General features: G+C 41.9%; 1 protein-coding gene across 38 annotated transcripts in view; it reads right to left on the minus strand.

Moving 5' to 3' along the window:
• Window positions 1-11,574, minus strand: part of RIMS1 (regulating synaptic membrane exocytosis 1) — a 508,694-nt gene extending 497,120 nt beyond the window's left edge. For all 38 annotated transcript variants that reach the window (XM_054023392.1, XM_054023381.1, XM_054023389.1 and 35 more), the window contains exon 1: window positions 11,091-11,574. In XM_054023392.1, the coding sequence (XP_053879367.1) occupies window positions 11,091-11,254 (164 nt within the window). In that variant the 5' untranslated portion in view covers window positions 11,255-11,574. The remainder of the gene's footprint in view (window positions 1-11,090) is intronic.
• Between the last annotated feature and the right edge of the window lie 6,188 nt (window positions 11,575-17,762).

Here is a 17,762-nt window from a genome sequence, read left to right on the forward strand (position 1 = left end):
CCTTTCCAATTCTTAAATGCATACATATTGTACTTATACTTTATGCGTGAGATTCTATACTGTGCTTCTAAGAGGTGCCCAGGGGATGGGAGTGCTAAGGTGGCTTTAAGCTACTTTACTCCCTCTTGATCCTGAGCTGCTCTAGGGGCTGGAGAGGACCGCAGCATAATTTAGACAGCCCTGGGATGTGTCTATCTAAGCCCTGGTCTACACTGGGGTGGGGGAGAGAATCAATCTAAGATACGCAACTTCAGCTACGAGAATAGCGTAGCTGAAGTCGACATATCCTAGATCGACTTAACTCGCGTCCTCATGACACGGGGTCCACTGCCGCCACTCCCCCATCGACTTCGCTTCCGCCTCTCAGCAGTGGTGGAGTTCCGGAGTCGACGGCAGAGCGATCGGGAATCGATTTATCACATCTACACTAGACGCGATAAATCGATCCCCAATAGATCGATCACTACCCGCCAATCCGGCGGGTAGTGAACACCTGCCCCAAGTTACTGCAATCTCTAGGTTTGCCCTAGGGGCCACAGTGCCACCCAGAATCTTCACAGCATGGCATGCTGCAGCCCTGCTCCTGACATGCCCCTCCCACTCCTAGCATACCTCCTACTCCAGAGAGTGTGAAGGATTCCTCAAAGCACAGCCTTACTCCTGTCTACTGTTGTGCCTGTGCTAGTGGGAATCCCCACCTAGATGGACCAGGGGATTTTAAGGTCTGTTATACCACTCAGGCCCTTTTATCCAGCATAGCAGGACCAGAGCAGGGGTGAGGATTTCCCCGCATTATTTTAGCCAATTAATTGTCTGTACTAATAGGATAATCATATTATCAAGCATTTAAACCTATCCCACCAATCGCCGAAACAGGCACACCAGCATGTAAGTAGAGTCCTGCATGGATGCAAAATATGCATCCACATCCAATCCACGATCCACAAATATGATCCACAGATATCCACAGATTTTCAGGGCTCTCTCTCCTTTGGTACCTACGAACTTACTTCGTGTAATGAAAAAAAGCAACGTTTTGTTAAAGTGACAACCTTAAAGAAAAGAAAAGCAGGGAGGTGCACTAAACAACAAATTACTTTCATTTATTTGTTTTTATAATAAAGTGCTCATTTAATATTTGGTGTTAGCTGATGATACTCTGTATTGCCCAAACCGTGCATAAGAGTCATGACCATTAAACAAAATGAAAAACAGAAAAAAGCCTTTTACTTCCCCATAAAAAAAATTCTACTGATGAAAAGGGTAGCGAAAAAATAGAGAGAGATCCTTTGTTATGTTTACTTTCAGAATTTGTAATGCACTCTGATAATACAGTGATGAGCATGGTACAAAAGGCTAGACAGGTAGAAGGACTGACTGAGCAATTTGTGACACCAGAAAGAGACAGGCCAGGGAGTTTTTATAAATACTGAAAATGGAAAAATCATTCAGGGCCAAAGTCAATAGAGTTACACTGGGATGGCTCAGAGTTTTTACAAGTCCTGTCCTCTCTAAACTGCTTTGTGCATTGTCGGAACACCCATTAACTAGCTGCCTGTCTTGCTTTTCTACATCTATACATATATTAAAAAATGCACAATGGATATGTTTTTCCAACAATAAAACTTAACTTAGGTTTGCCATCCAGTGTCAACATTTTAATAAATGAACAATAGCACCAAAGAAAATATTCAGCTACAATAGCTAATGTATTGATTATTGAAATGCTACAATTCAAGCTTTTTGGCCATATTGTGCCCCCACCTACATCTGTGTACCCTCACTTCATCAGAGCACAATTTGGCCTCCTTGTGTCAAATGTTACAATGAGAGATGTTGCAAATATGTAAAATTATAAATAGCTTTATTTTGTAAATACCTTCATATGAAAATGTGAATTAAAAACCTAGAAAACAAAATAATGAATATAAATCATAAATTACTCTATTGTCCTTAGCACATGTTAGTGTGCAACATACAGAAAGCTCGTTAGAAAAAAAGCTATCAGTGTTAACCTCTACATTCCTAGCTGACTAAATATTTGCAATGAAGCATAGACTTCAGCTCTGTATTTTTTCCCCTATAGGACTAAATGCTTTACATATGATATACGTAATACCAGTGGTTCTCAATCAGATGTACACATACCCCTGTAGTTACGCAGACGTCTGCGAGGGGATACATCAACTCATCTAGATATTTGCCTAGTTTTACAACAGGCTATATAAAAAGCACTAGCAACGTCAGTACAAACTAAAATTTCATACAGACAATGACTTGTTTATACTGCTCTATATACTATACACTGAAATGTAAGTACAATATTTATATTTCGATTGATTTATTTTATAACTATATGGTAAGAATGAGAATGGAAGCAATTTTTCAGAAAGAGTGTGCTGTGACACTTTTGTATTTTTATGTCTTATTTTGTAAGCAAGTAGTTTTTAAGAAAGGTGAAACTTGTGGGTATGCAAGACAAATCAGACTCCTGGAAAGGTTGAGAGACACTGCTTATTCCAGTGGTCTCCAAAGTGGGGTGCACTCACCCCAGGGGTGCGAGCTCAACAAATTTTTACTGATAGGGGTGCGCGATCAAAAAAGTTTGGAGACCACTGCTTTCTACCACCAAAACTAGCAGTACCTACCATGGCATGGCTAGAAATGTGAGAGAATACATTCAAAAATCTGTAAACCTCAATTGCAAAATACACACATACATTATTTGAAATAAACAAACTCGCTCCTTATCACATTTCAAATATTCTAATCATTAAATGCTTGATCCCACAAAATATTTCTCATGAGAGTATTTCTTACCGATGTTTATAGCCCATATTTTAACTCCTTAAGCTATTAGCATGGTTGGATTTTGTTTCCTTTTGTGAGCAATGTAATGACAAATTGCACATAATGAAGTTTGTAAAAATAACTCTAGATTTAAGGCATTTAAAATGCATGATTGACTTGTCATACAAAAGCACTTATTCCACCCAGAAATTGGTGTTCATCACCGAAGCACTGAATACAGAGAAAATTATTCTTAAATTCTGAAGAATCACTGCCCTAATGGCTCCAATCTGCCTTCAGAACCACACAATAGATCTCCAAAATCTGAAACAGTTCAGGTAGTAGAGGGACTGTCAACAGCTTTAACACTAGCCTATTGATGTGCTCAGTTCACCCATGCACCAAGAATTGCCTGTCCCACAGTGAATGGCCCTTTAAGGGGGGATAGGTCCAGCCCTACTGGTGACACTTTGATTATTTTCTCTACCTGGGAATGCAAGCTAAGTGACAGGACAAGCAGGCCATGTAGCTAAAATCAGCCCTTCTGAGATGGAGATGAAATCAGAAGCCTCTGGAGAGCCAAGGGGGAATGACAAAGAAAGAGAGTAGGCAGCTTAGAGAGGAGAATGCCATGCCATGAGGGCTGTGGGGACCTTGAGCCAAGTTGGGAGAGAAGAGAGACTCTTTGAAGCAGGGTTAGAAGCTGGCTACTGTGGGCTGGAGGAGCTGCCCTTAACTATTGCACAGCTCTAGGAAGGAAGGCTGTGGAGTCAACCAGGATGAAGTAGTGAACAATGCAAGGAAGGAGGGGTATGGAATCCATTAATCAGGGGAAGAGTTTGGCCCTGAGGGAAAAGGAAATTGTATATTTATAAGGACTTAATAAATTGGATGCCAGGCTGGTGGAATATTAAATAATTTGGTCTGCAAACAAGTTATTATAAAGAAGCAAGAGGGAACTGAGGGCAGTGATCTTAACGCAGCAAACTATGCAATGTAGGGGTGTGCTCCAAGGGTGAGATCCACGGATCCATGGTTCCTATCTGTTCTGAGAATAAGTGCCCCCAAAATTTAAGCATTTATGCATTTATTATGATGGCATCTGAAACAGACACATCTGGGCTCAATACAGAGGTGACAGTCATGCACTCCTCTCAATCTGCAGCAGAGCTAACACTGATTACACTGAATCATTCAAAAGAGTGAGAGTATATGGTCCTGTGATTGCAAATGACAAGATATAGCTGATATGATGGGGAATAATTCAGGCAGTGTGCTAATATCAAAGTTCAGCATCCAATACAGCGCTATCTGGAAACAGTTATTCTGCACATCCTTGCCCCTTCATGTCTTCAAAGTGGTGAGTGTACGAATGGCTTTGTAGGTCATGACTGAAAATCACAACGAGGTTTGCTCAGCTCTGTAGTGCTAGAAAATATATTTGGATCATGGCTTTCTTGTTCAAAACTCTCTCTGTGGACATCACCATCTCGCATGCAATCACATTTTGAGGGTGATATTTAAATTATATATACAGAGAATTAAAACATAGTCCCAGATCAACAAGTATCAGTACAAACATGAAAGTACTTCAGATAATGCAACCATTCTCTATAATCTGTTATGACTGGTGAAGAAATGGCTAAGAACCCAATTCAATGCCTGCATTCCACAAACAGGCATGCTCTAGGGGAAAATATTCCCCAAATACACACTGGATAATGTAATGATTAAACATCGGCTCCAATTGGCAGAAGCACTTCAGTCGTCATGGCTGAGGATGTTAGGGAGATTCCCAAACCTGAGCTGGCTTTTGTAGGTGATGAATCTGATGAATTGTCACAGATTGAGGTGTCAATAGAGGAGGTTTGGTAATTAACTGATAAACTTAACAGTGACAAGTCACCGGGACCAGATGGCATTCACCCAAGAGTTCTGAAAGAACTCAAATGTGAAATTGTGGAACTAACAACTATGGTTTGTAACCTGTCCTTTAAATCAGCTTCTGTACCCAGTGACTGGAAGATAGCTAATGTAATGCCAATATTTAAAAAGGGCTCTAGAGGTGATCCCAGCAATTGCAGACAGGTAAATCTAACATCAGTACCGGGCAAATTAGTTGAAACAATCGTAAAGAATAAAATTGTCAGACCCATAGAAGAACATAAATTGTTGGGCAAAAGTCAACATGGTTTCTGTAAAGGGAAATCATGTCTTATTAATCTATTAGAGTTCTCTGAAGGGGTCAACAAACATGTGGATAAGGGGGATCCAGTGGACATACTGTACTTAGATTTCCAGAAAGCCTTTGACAAGGTCCCTCACCAAAGGCTCTTAGGTAAATTAAGTTCTCATGGGATAAGAGGGAAGATCCTTTTATGGACTGAGAACTGGTTAAAAGACAGGGAACAAAGGGTAGGAATAAATGGTAAATTTTCAGAATGGAGAGGGATAACTAGTGATGTTCCCCAAGGGTCAGTCCTAGGGCCAATCCTATTCAACTTATTCATAAATTATCTGGAGGAAGGGGTAAAAAGTGAGGTGGCAAAGTTTGCAGATGAAACTAAACTGCTCAAGATAGTTAAGACCAAAGCAGACTGTGAAGAACTTCAAAAAGATCTCACAAAACTAAGTGATTGGGCAACAAAATGGCAAATGATATTTAATGTGGATAAACGTAAAGTAATGCACATTGGGAAAAATACAACTATACATACAAGATGGTGGGGGCTAATTTAGTTACAACTAATCAGGAAAAAGATCTTGGTGTCATCGTGGATAGTTCTCTGAAGACGTCCACGCAGTGTGCAGCGGCAGTCAAAAGAGCAAACAGGATGTTAGGAATCATTAAAAAAGGGATAGCGAATAAGACGGAGAATATCTTATTGCCTTTATATAAATCCAAAGTACGCCCACATCTTGAATACTGCGTACAGATGTGGTCTCCTCGTCTCAAAAAAAGATATACTGGCATTAGAAAAGGTTTAGAGAAAGGCAACTAAAATGATTAGGGGGTTGGAACGGGTCCCATATGAGGAGAGATTAAAAAGGCTAGGACTTTTCAGCTTGGAAAACAGGAGACTAAGGGGGGATATGATAGAGGTATATAAAATCATGAGTGGTGTGGAGAAAGTAAATAAAGAAAAGTTATTAACTTGTTCCCATAATTCAAGAACAAGGGGCCACCAAATGAAATTAATAGGCAGCGGGTTTAAAACAAATAAAAGGAAGTTCTTCTTTACACAGCGCACAGTCATCTTGTGGAACTCATTGTCTGAGGAGGTTGTGAAGGCTAGGACTGTAACAGGGTTTAAAAGAGAACTGGATAAATTCATGGAGGTTAAGTCCATTAATGGCTATTAGCCAGGATGGGTAAACAACAGAGTCCCTAGCCTCTGTTTGTCAGAGGATGGTGATGGACGACAGGAGAGAGATCACTTGATTATTACCTGTTAGGTTCACTCCCTCTTGGGCCCCTGGCATTGGCCACTGTTGGTAGACAGGATACTGGACTAGATTGACCTTTAGTCTGACCCAATATGTCCATTCTTAAGTTCACAGATCTGAAAAGCTATCCATGCACCCCCAGATCTTGCATTTGGCTCTCATTGAAGAATCTGGTGTAAATTCCCTAGTCCTGATCACGTGCAAACTTCTGCCAGTAATTTGAGGTTATGCACGGGTATCTTCAAAAAGAGCAGAATCAAGCCTTTTTGATCTCTGTATCTAATTGGATGGGATCTTATGAAATGTATTCCACAGTACAGCCATTGTAGACTAAAGTTACCCTGCAGATACAAGTGTTTTAGTGTCATTTTTCCAAAAAATATTATAGGTTGGATTTTCAAAAGCATTCAGAGTTGGCCAAAATCTGCTCCCACTAAACCAGTGGTTCTCAAACTTTTGTACAGGTGACCCCTTTCACATAGAAAGCCTCTGAGTGTGACACCTCCTTATAAATTAAAATCACTTTTTATATATTTAACACTATTATAAATGCTGGCGGCAAAGCAGGGTTTGAGGTGGAGGCTGACAGCTCGCGACTCCCCCATGTACAAACCTTGTGACCCCCTGAGGAGTCCCAATCCCCAGTTTGAGAACCCGTGCATTAAACCCAATGGTAAAATGCCAGCTGAATGCTTTTGAAAATTCCACCCTATTTTCCCAGGCCCCCAAATTATACTATATACTTTACTGTATAAAAGAGCAATGCCCTGAAGAACGTTGAGCCTAATTTTACTATTAGTTATACTAATGAAAATCCAGAGCAGTTCCTTTGCTTCTGTGAAGTTACTCTAGATCTGGCCAGTGTACAGGAGTGCAGAATTTGGCCGTTACAGTATAATTTTAGATGGGAGCCAGTGAATAGCTATAGCAGAAAGGACAGAAGGGGTAAGGTATGGAGGAATGAAGTCTAGAACAATATAATCATGTGGTTACTCAGTTCAGATATTTGCATATATAAGTGGTTCAAAGTGAAAACAAATATTGGGCCAAATTCTTTCATGGTGCAAATAAGCAAAATTGCATGGTAGTCAATTGATCTGTGCCCATTTCCACTAGTAGATAATTTAATCTATTGTTTTCACAATGTAAGGTACAGTCCTATTCAAATTTTTTAACAACCTTTCTTTTACTTAAGTATTAAATGGAATTGCTAAAAAATGCTCTGCAATATTTTAACTAACTAGTCACCTGATGGAGGTAGCAATACAGTATGTTTGACCATTTTATTCCAGTGTCAAAGGAAGCAAAAAAGAGAGTTTAGGTACATCTTAACAAATAAAAGGGTATGATAAGATTTGGAATGAAAAACTTTACTATTTTTTAAACTCTTGGAACACTGGCATCTTCCAGATTGCCAGCCAATGGAACATTAGGAGGAAAGCATATTAAAAAGATAGTCTCTTCTGCAGAATTTTTATCAAAACCTGGATTTATAACACCCCTTTGCTCTGGGGAGTTTTAGGTAAGGATTCTACACTTCTCCTCCCCCTTTTCTACATCCCTCCTGCCAGCCATCAATAACACCCATTAATTTATAGATTCATAGATTAAGGCCAGAAAGGATTATTGTGATCATCTAGTAAGACTTCCTGAATAATATAACTACAGTGGGAATTATTTTTATCCTGTGTAAAAGCATGTGTAAAGGGGGTGTACAGAGATATAGCTTTCAAAATTTCAGCTCTCCATTACAGATTGGAGCCAGCAGTGGAATCTGGATCTAATTTTGCATTCCAGACTTTACAAAATTCCAATGTGTTTAGCTCTGAGTCCCATTTCTCATAAAGCTTGCATGTGTACTACATACAATAAAACTATATTTAAAATATTATAAGGTTGTAAAGTCAAGCACTTAGAAATTAGGAAACGCCAGATTTATGTTTGCCTCTGCAACCTTAATTCTGCCCTCTTGTGCATCCATCTTCCATCCTGAGATATTGGGCAGTAAACCTGTCACTGGTCTAGGAATGAATATTGTCCATTTGGCATCTCAGATCAGCATTACTTTGAGAGGAAGTTCCACATTTGGGATGTGGGTGCTGTGGAAGAAAACATTTCCTTATCAGTTTGTTTTAAAAGAAAACTGATATCTGTTTGAAGCGGCTCAGACATTTGGAATGTTAGAACCAATCCAGTTGGAGACAAATTAACATTACCATGGTCTAAGACTCACAATGTATAACATGGCTGTGGAATTTATTACATGGACAGCACCATCATATATGTATAACACATACACCCTCTCTGCAGAATCAGGGCAGGAGATATTTGTGCAGATGGTTATCCTGTCTATAAGGAAGAGCATGTATAATTCTTGCTCCAGAAAAAAAAAAGTGTAGTGCTGGCCATATAGAAAAAAGGACAATGATTCTAGAAGATATAATGGTTCTGTGCAATATAAAAAATCATAACTAGATGGAAACTACTGACTCTGACCTAATTCCCATGAACTATATAGCAAAGTTTATAAGCTTTCCCCTTCATTCCATGACTATGGGCTGAATTTCCAGCCATATAAAAATCACATTTTTCACAGCCTGATGCGGAGCTTTTCCTATTATTCAGATGCCTTTGACTAAGAATTGTTACGTGGACCAAATTACAAGAAATTCTTTTTGGCATCACAAACCCTTTGAATACATGTCTAAAGCAATGTAGAAAGATCCAATTTTCAAGCAGAATCCACAGAGGGCAATTTTTGACCTGTGCTAAAAAATTAACTTTGAACGGTGCCCCACGTCTTTTAGCAAAAGCTTTGAAGATTCCCAGCACCCTTATGGAAAACATTCTAAATAATGTTACTGGCTTCACCGATGCTAATATGAAAGAAGCAGAGAAGAAATCCCTTACCCCGCATTAACAATTATAGTACTGAAAATTAGCACCACTCCTGACAAAAGTTTGCTCTTACAATGGACATGGGACTTCTAATGCTATTTTACATAGAATAAAGGTTAAATCTGTATATGGAAGTAGCAATGGGTGGAGGGGTAAAGGTCAGAGAATGGGGGAAGTAAAGATGTAGTCTATAGCATTTGGCCAGCAGATCCTTTCAATTCTCTTATTATGTATAGAGACCAAAAGTGACTCTGAATGCTTTATCCTCACATTGGCTAGTAGAGTGCAGTTTCACAATCCTGCTCTTCTTCCAACCCCAATAAAGTCTTGATCACACCCCAAGTATTACAACCACAGCAGCAGTGAACCGAACTCTTCATCCCAAACTCAGTTCTCAGTGCCACACCCCCATCCCTAGTCTTGGTCCCAGGCAATAAGCATTACTAGCTAGTGGGCCTCAGTGTACATTTCTGCAGTAACCAGCAGCAGCCACCGCAGAAATGCAAATCCCAGCACTGATCTGAAAGGACAGAGACAACAGCACAATCAGACACTGCCCTTAGCTTCAATCACTTGCAATACATGGCACAGAAGTTAAGAGACTGCAGGGATTCAATATTTCCATCCATTATAGATTATACTGTTGGCTACAGGGGAAAGTATAAAAACTGGAACCCACACCTTAAAACTGGTTATTTCCGATGCAGCCAAAAGAAAACACCACACACAGCATGTCACACCTTAAGTGCAAGCTACCAGCCCTACCCTCCAAACACACACAAGGGAATGGGATACAGTGAGACAAGGACACACCTTACAGGATAGAAAGGTTCTGGATCACATTAAGAGTTTTGCATGTAGTCAGTTACCTATTCTGCCATTTCCATCCAAAAGTGAATAGGCCTGGAAGGTGGTTACAGGAAGAGAAAATTTGATTCTCTTCCTCAGGCCACAGTCTCAGTCTGTTTAGTCTCATCACTCTTAGGAGGCAATTTAGTAACATTACATTTGAAGCCTGCTGCTAATGGAGAAAAGGGGGAAAGAGATAAAAGGTTCAAGAGAGACAGGAGAGAGACTAGTTTCCAAATATGGTATCCATCAATGCCCTGAGCCCCCTACATCTTTCCCTATGTAATCAACAGGGTAATAAACCTACCAATTCTCTCTCTAGCCCACCAACACAAGTTAACACCTTGCCCTCTGTAAGGAGCAGTGTAGCTAATTATAAACACACTGCTTTCCCACATCAAAACGCCCCTCCACAGCAAGATGCCTCCCATCCTTGCCCACAGTACCGCAACCACCAGGCAGATAGAAAGATAGCAAAAGGAAGATAGCCCAACTGGAGAAACCCTGCAGGGAGTGGAAGTAGCAGAGGAAGAGACAGGTTGCTGCCTGATCCCCAAGTGGCAGGGTTGGGTTTACACTGAGCCAGGTGGGGGCAGCATGGTGTTTTTTGAAGGCTCTGTCCTAGGGAAATCCCACCCATTACCCCTCCTGTAACGGGCGCGGTTTTAAGGCCCCCAGAGGAATCCCTTCCCAAAATGTGGTGGGTTTTCCAATGGCAAGATCTCCCCTCTTCTAACATGCCCCATCGGAGGGGTGGGAGCTCTTCTTCCCCTGCGGGGGGGGGGGGGAGCGAGACCCTCCTCGCCTCTCCTGGGTGTGGGTCTCCTCAGGTAGGCGTCTCCCGCAGGGAAGGGAGGCGGTTCCCATGGATGGGAGAGAAGGAAGTTCAGGGCCGTGAGGGGAAGGGGTGGGGGTTCTGCAGGGCATGACCCGCGGCCAGTCTCTGGGAAGGGACCCCCTCGGGGCTCGGTCAGTGTGGCCGAGCCGAGCCCCGCACCGTTCCCAGAGCCGCTGCAGCCCAGCCGCGCCGCTGCCTTGTCCGCTTTCACCGCCAGGACCGATCCCCCCGCCCAGAAGGAATGAATGAATGACGGGCGGCTGCTTACTTGAGCATGGCCTCTTCCTTCTCTTCCTCTTCTTTCTGCCGGTCCATCACTGCCATAATGATGTTCCTCTCCTCCTCGGTCAGGTGGCTCAGGTCGGGCAGCTCCTGCATCGGGGGAGGCACCGTGGGTGGGCGAGGGCCGCGGGGCCCCACCGAAGAAGACATTTTTATTTCTGCCTTTTCCCTTACACCTTCTACCTTAGCAAGGCAAAGCCAATCACGCCTCTCCGCCTCCTCCCTTCACAGTGTAGTCCTCTGCTCATCGGCAGCAGCCAGCAGCTCTCCGGCGGCAGCAGCAGCAGAGGAGGCGGAGACCCAGCCTTTCATGGTTGCTTGCATCCACCCCAGCCCGGCTGCTGCTGCTCCCTTTGTTTGCCCAGCTCTAGGAAGGTTTGGGGCTGCCCTCCTGCCTCTTGCATCCCATCCTCCCGGGAGGGCGGGGGGGAGAGAGGGCTCGGGATTACAGCTAGTAGGCTGTGTGCACAGGCAGGCTGGATGCACAGAGCTGGAAGAGAAGGGCGGATGCTGCTGCTGCTAGCTTTGAGGAGGGAGGGGGGAGTTGGGTGTCAGTTAGGCGGAGTCCAAGCCGCTCCGCTCCTGGAAGCTCTCCTGCTGTCTCACACTGAGCACCACCAGCTGTGGAGTCCATGAACCTGAGCCACCCACACCCCAGGCATCCCCTGACTTGTCCTCCGGCCACATGTTTGCCAGAGTTGCTACTGGGATGATATTTTCCCCTCTGATCTTTCTCAGCTCTCTTTATCTCGATTAATGGCCATGCACCTTGCCAGTCTCCTCAGCTGGTGCCCTGCCCTATCTTGTGCAGGGACCACCTGCACTTTATCCTGCTCTGCCTAAGCTTTCTCACTGCAAACCAGTGTGACAGGCTTTCACCTGGCTCCCCCACTACAGGTCAGCACCATGTCCTGGAGCTCCCCAACCTTGGGCTGGTGCCAGGCACTCTCCATCACTTTGTTGGACACACTCCCCAGTCTCCCCTGACCACACACTGGCCCTACACACATGCTGACCAGACTCCTATGACTTAGGCTAAGGATGCAGGAACGCCATCTGGGTCCCTGCTTTGACCCAGTCCTGTATTTACTATGCCAGTCTTTTCTTGGCTTCTCTGCTTTCAACAGAACTTGTAGATATTTTCCTTGGGCTCCTAAATTGCAGACTGGCACTACATGAACTCTAACCCTTCTTCCCCTGCACTTGATGTAGGTTTTATGCTCTCACTGGGTGCCCCATCTTGAGCCAGAGCAGAGCATGCTCCACGCTTTCCCTATTCCCCCTTACTTCAGACTAGCCCCACACATTCTTCCTATTTTCTCCTACTTGGGCCTTCCAAAACCAAGCTTGAAATATGTGATAGTTCAAACTCTTCATAAACAAACCAAATTGTTTCTTAACATGAAGGGCCTCCCTACAACTATGCAAATTCTAAATGGTAATGAAGGGCAACTGCTCCTCCTCCCTGAGATATTACTACAGGGATCAGTTCTGTCACATCAGTGTAAAAGCAATAAGGGAGATGTTGATTAGCAAACCAAATCTATAAGGATGCACCCAACTCGGTGTCCTCCTCATCCAGCACACAGCCTGCTGTCTCCCAGCAATCCCAGTATATAAAAGAAGTTGGAATATGAATGAAGGACAGAACACTCAGGACAGCTGGTAATTATCCCCCATAGTTGAAGGCATAGGCCCACCAATGAGCCAGGTAATGTCTAAGCTCAGGGTCCTGCTAGATTCATTATCACTCCTGGTCACCCAAATAGTAACAGTCACCAAAACAAAACCATATTCCATCTTTGACTAGCAAGGAAACATCATCCTTTCTTCTCAAAGGCTAAGCCTTAGTAATCCATTCATTCATCACCTCCAGACTGGAGTACAGCAACAAACTCTACTTGGGGCTGACTACAAAGGCCAGAAGGAAGCTACTGCTGCTGCTGTTCCACCATGCAGAAACTCACCATCTGGGCAGGCCAGGCCAAAGAGAGTCCTCTGCAATCTCTAAGCCTTCAATAAGCTTGGCCCAAGAATAGCTTCTCACTCTGTACCATGCTGCTTAAGCTATTCTTGATGAGACAGACACCAAAGTTAGACTGTAGGGAACCAGACACAGGGCTTTGTCAGTAGACAGTCCAGAGCTATAGAACTCTCATATACCATAGTGATGAGTGCATAAAAGGAATTCACCAGGTCCCTCCTGCTGAAGTAACTCCCCACAAGTATAGAAATAGAATGGTTGGCACAAGTAGGCCTGTCAATACCTCTGAATAACACATCAGATGCAATCATAGCCCACCTTATCTTACCAGACTTGTTTGTGTATACAGGAGAACAAACAGCGACTGGCAAGCTGAGAGGAATTATGGTTGAATTTTGTATATTGTTCAAATAAATATATCAGTAACATCAGTTCTTATGTATCATCATGTACCATAAAAAATTGGTATTTAAATAAAAGAAATTGAATACGTTTTAATAATAAATACAATCAGTCTGTCTCAAGTTATTCTGTCTTCCTTCCTTTGATTTTCTCTTTTCTTTTTGTGTTCATTTGTTCTTTTTTCTTTTTGAAATCTAATGTCTTTATTAGTAACAACACAGAAAGTATAGAATTTATTACTAATGTTGTTATATACATCCCAATATAGGTCTAATTTAGCCCTTAGCTTTAAAGAATATGTCAAACAGAAGATACTACTTCTGTGTTTCACACAGAAAAGATAGCAGTTGAATAACAACAGCTAATTATCTAGGCAGCCACAAACTCTTGCTAAATTGTGAAATTACTCCTTCTTTTATTGTCTTTTTTATATGTTTCAGCCTGTAAGTTAATAATCGACATACAACAGATCAAGCTATAATATTTGATACAGTATTACAAGGAATACTAGAAATCTAAAAGGTGACAATTAAGATTTTAAAAACTATATACAAAATTGTCAGTATCTAAAGCACTCTGTAACAAACACCTTGTAGTATGAAGAAGTTTCATTGCCAAAGCAACCTGGCCCCAAAGAGTATTGCAGACAGTTTAGACCATGCTGTCTATTTTAAATAGAAATATGATCGATGACTATAATTAACCTTTAACAAATGTACATATAACAAGTTATTTGTTTTATGTTAAACAAGCTGATAGATTCAAATGGTATGTTGAGAGACCAATATGGAAGGAAAATCCTTTAAGGTGAGTCCAACCAACATATTGCAAGGATATATACCACTGTTGTATTGTTTCATTAATTGTTATATCCCATTCGTAACAGACCAAACAAACTAGTCAAATGTCTTCATATTGCTGCATGATAAACTACTAGACAAAGACAGAGCCATCAAGAAGTGCAAGGGCTGCTCCAGCCTCCTCCCAATGGGGGAGTGGAGGTGGGCTAGACAGAAAATTGGGAAAACTGCACTATGCATCTTGTAGCCCAGTGGGCCAGCTTACCGGTATTATATTCATTGCTTTGTTATTCTGCTTTATTATATTTAGTAGTAATGCAAGGAACCTACAGGCTTTATCCTGTAAGATTTGGCTTCAGTAGATAGTGTGAGGCTTGAAGCCTATAACCTTTGGCATTGATAAACTTAAGTAATTCATAAGTTATAGGGAACTGAAAGTAGAATGCAAGATAAGGGGGACTTTTGTCCAGAATACTGACATCAGCCACCCACAGAACACAGCTGACCCCAATACAGAACATAGCTGACACCAGCATCTCAAAAGTTCTGGACACAACCTCTGATCGCACAGCTGCCATGACAGCAAATTGACGTGTATGTTAATAGGGGAACATCAGACATATACTAACCTATAGAATAACGACACCTTAAAGGGAGAAAATACAAATAAGGACCTCTATTGAATATGCATTCATCATGGCAGCGTCAGCATAACCTACTATAAAAGTAACATCCCAGGGGCAGCAGATAGGTTGGAGAAATGTAGACCTTGGGAAGGTCCAGAATGATGGTCACTGGGGAAGATGAGGAGGATGCTGGTGATGAGAAAGATAATGGTTAAGTATGAAAGATAAGGGTGTAAGTATGGACATCCAAATGTACTTTCTGTATTATCTCTATCTGCTTTGTTAAGTTTAAGTGTGTTTATAATCTTTGCTAAATTATTAATAAATCATATATTTATATATAGAAAGAGTTCCTATAGTGTGAGTGTTGCACCTGTGCACATCGGGGTTCCCAAATTATACAATAATCTTACTGGGCCTGATCTTGGGACATAAACCTGTTAATCCTCAAGTTACAATTATATATACACCCAATTTGGGGTCAGGCTTCAATCTTGTGGGCAAATATACTTATTTATTTTTTAACAATACACATTTAAACAAGTGTTTTATCTTCCTTATCCTCAAAAGGATAATAAAAATATATACAGACAGATCGGTTTTAAACCTCATCAATGGCAGCTCACTGGTGCAACATTTATTCACAGAAAAGTCAAAAGTCAATAAATAAACTACTACTACTAATAACAAATGCAAACTTCTGGAAAAAATACTGGTTAAATAATACTAGTAGCTAATTACTTTAAATCAGAGAATGTACTGTATTATATTTTAAAATTAGCCATTTGAACATAGCAGAGTAAGATATTTGGAAGATTTGGGGACTCAGAGCCATAATACAACAACTCACATTGTGGTCAATCTGGAGCAATGGGCTTCAGTGCTAGAGAGGTTTAACTGAGCACAGGTGCTGTAGGAGGCATTACTGAATACTTCTGCTCTGTCCTTAACAGCAGCTGGAGGAGGTGGTAGGCAGGAAGGGGGATGGATGCTGTGTCTATGTGACTCCTGCACCCCAGCCAGTTTGCAAACCCAAGTGTCCACAGCCTGGGCCAGAGCATGTGCATCTGCAGCAGGCACTTGGCAGGAAGCCACTCGCTAGGGATGTGAATCAGTCAGGGAGGAAGCCGGGACTTCATTTCAGATTTTGCTGGGGGAGGCAACTTTAACTGTGATTCCAGGGACTACTTAGGCACCTGAAAATGCTAGTTATTTTGCAGATAACTTTGAAATTAGATACAGTGCTCCTGTCAGCTAATTTTTATACACACACATACACACACACACACACACACACATATAATACATACACATTAATTAAAGCCATATTTTAAGTTTATATGTAAGTTTAGAACAACCAGGAGATAAACAGCATGATATTTCCAATTCCAAACCTTGAGGTATCAGTTTTGGAGTCTTAACACAAATATCAGAATTGCAAGTTTCATACTTTGTACACTTTCTTTAGAAGAGGTAAATAAAAATAAATAGAAGCTGCTTACTTTCGCTAACAGACACACTCTATGTTACTATCATTATCTACTCTATTTTAGTCAATTGTTTTTTACTCCACTAAAAACATATTTTCTTAATTTTAACATGTGATTAAGGTTTTTTTCTCTTTTATTAAGAATGGGAATTTTTAAAAAAATATTTTGGCATTTATGTTTACCAATCACAATAATGTACGTGACTTACTAACATTTGACTCTATCATTACTATTAGTATCAGACTTGGAACCTCCTTTATTTTTCTATGCATTTTAAGTTATTTTACAGATACAATTAAAAATACAATTTGAAAAGAAGTGACCTTCATCTGCACAGTGCCTAAAGTTATGTGTTTAGCTAGTGGGAGTTTTTTTGTTTTGTTTTGTTTTTTAAACTGGCACTGCTAAGGTGAGTACAAGATAAATGTACATTCTAGAAGGATACTGCCCTGAATCAAATAATAGTCTCTAGGTTTTTTTGCCACCCCACACAAAAAATTTGCCACCCAAAGCTCAGGTGGGGCTGAGGTTCAAAGGCTGCACTGAAAGCGGAGGGAATGATGTCATCTTCTCCCAGTGCCTGCAGGGGCTTTATTCCCTTCCCCACCTGGCCGCACAGGGAAGCCCCGATATAAGGGGTGGCACAAGGCAGCGCAGCAGCCAGTGCACAGATGAGGCGGCGCAGCCCAGGGCCGCTCGGGGGGGGGGGGAGGGCAAGTGGGGCAATTTGCCCCAGGCCCCGGGCCCCACAGGGGCCCCCACGAGAATATAGTATTCTATAGTATTGCAACTTTTTTTTATGGAAGGACCCCTGAAATTGTTTTGCCCCGGGTCCCCTGAATCCTCTGGGCAGCCCTGGCGCAGCCCCGGCAGGACTCGCCCTCTCCTCCCCAGGTAGTGGCTAGGCCCTGGCAGCTCAGCATCCTGGGGCTGGGGTTTTCCCTTCCCGCTGCGGCCGGGGGTGCAGCGCCCTCGCCCCGTCTATTTGGCGCAGCTCCAAGAGCGCAACTGCCCTGAAAAAAAAGGATGGCAGGAATGCTGCCCCTGGAAATGTGCCCCCCAAGCACGTGCTTGCTTTGCTGGTGCCTAGAGCCGGTCCTGATTTGATTGTACTGCTTTAAATAATGACTGACAAAGCACAATACAGTAATAAAAGTAATACTGATAATTACTCCAGCTGGGGCAGGTAGGCATTTTGGAACTCACTACTCAAAGAATTAAATTTAAGAAGAAAGAAATAGAATTATGAAATGCACAGACCAGTAAAAAAAAAAAAAAAAAAAAAAACGATCACAGTACTGTAATCCTTAATGAACTTTGAAAAAAATGACAGAGAATATATGTACATTGCGCATT

The sequence above is a fragment of the Malaclemys terrapin genome, chromosome 3 (assembly GCF_027887155.1).
Source record: "Malaclemys terrapin pileata isolate rMalTer1 chromosome 3, rMalTer1.hap1, whole genome shotgun sequence".
NCBI classification, from domain to species: Eukaryota; Metazoa; Chordata; order Testudines; family Emydidae; genus Malaclemys; species Malaclemys terrapin.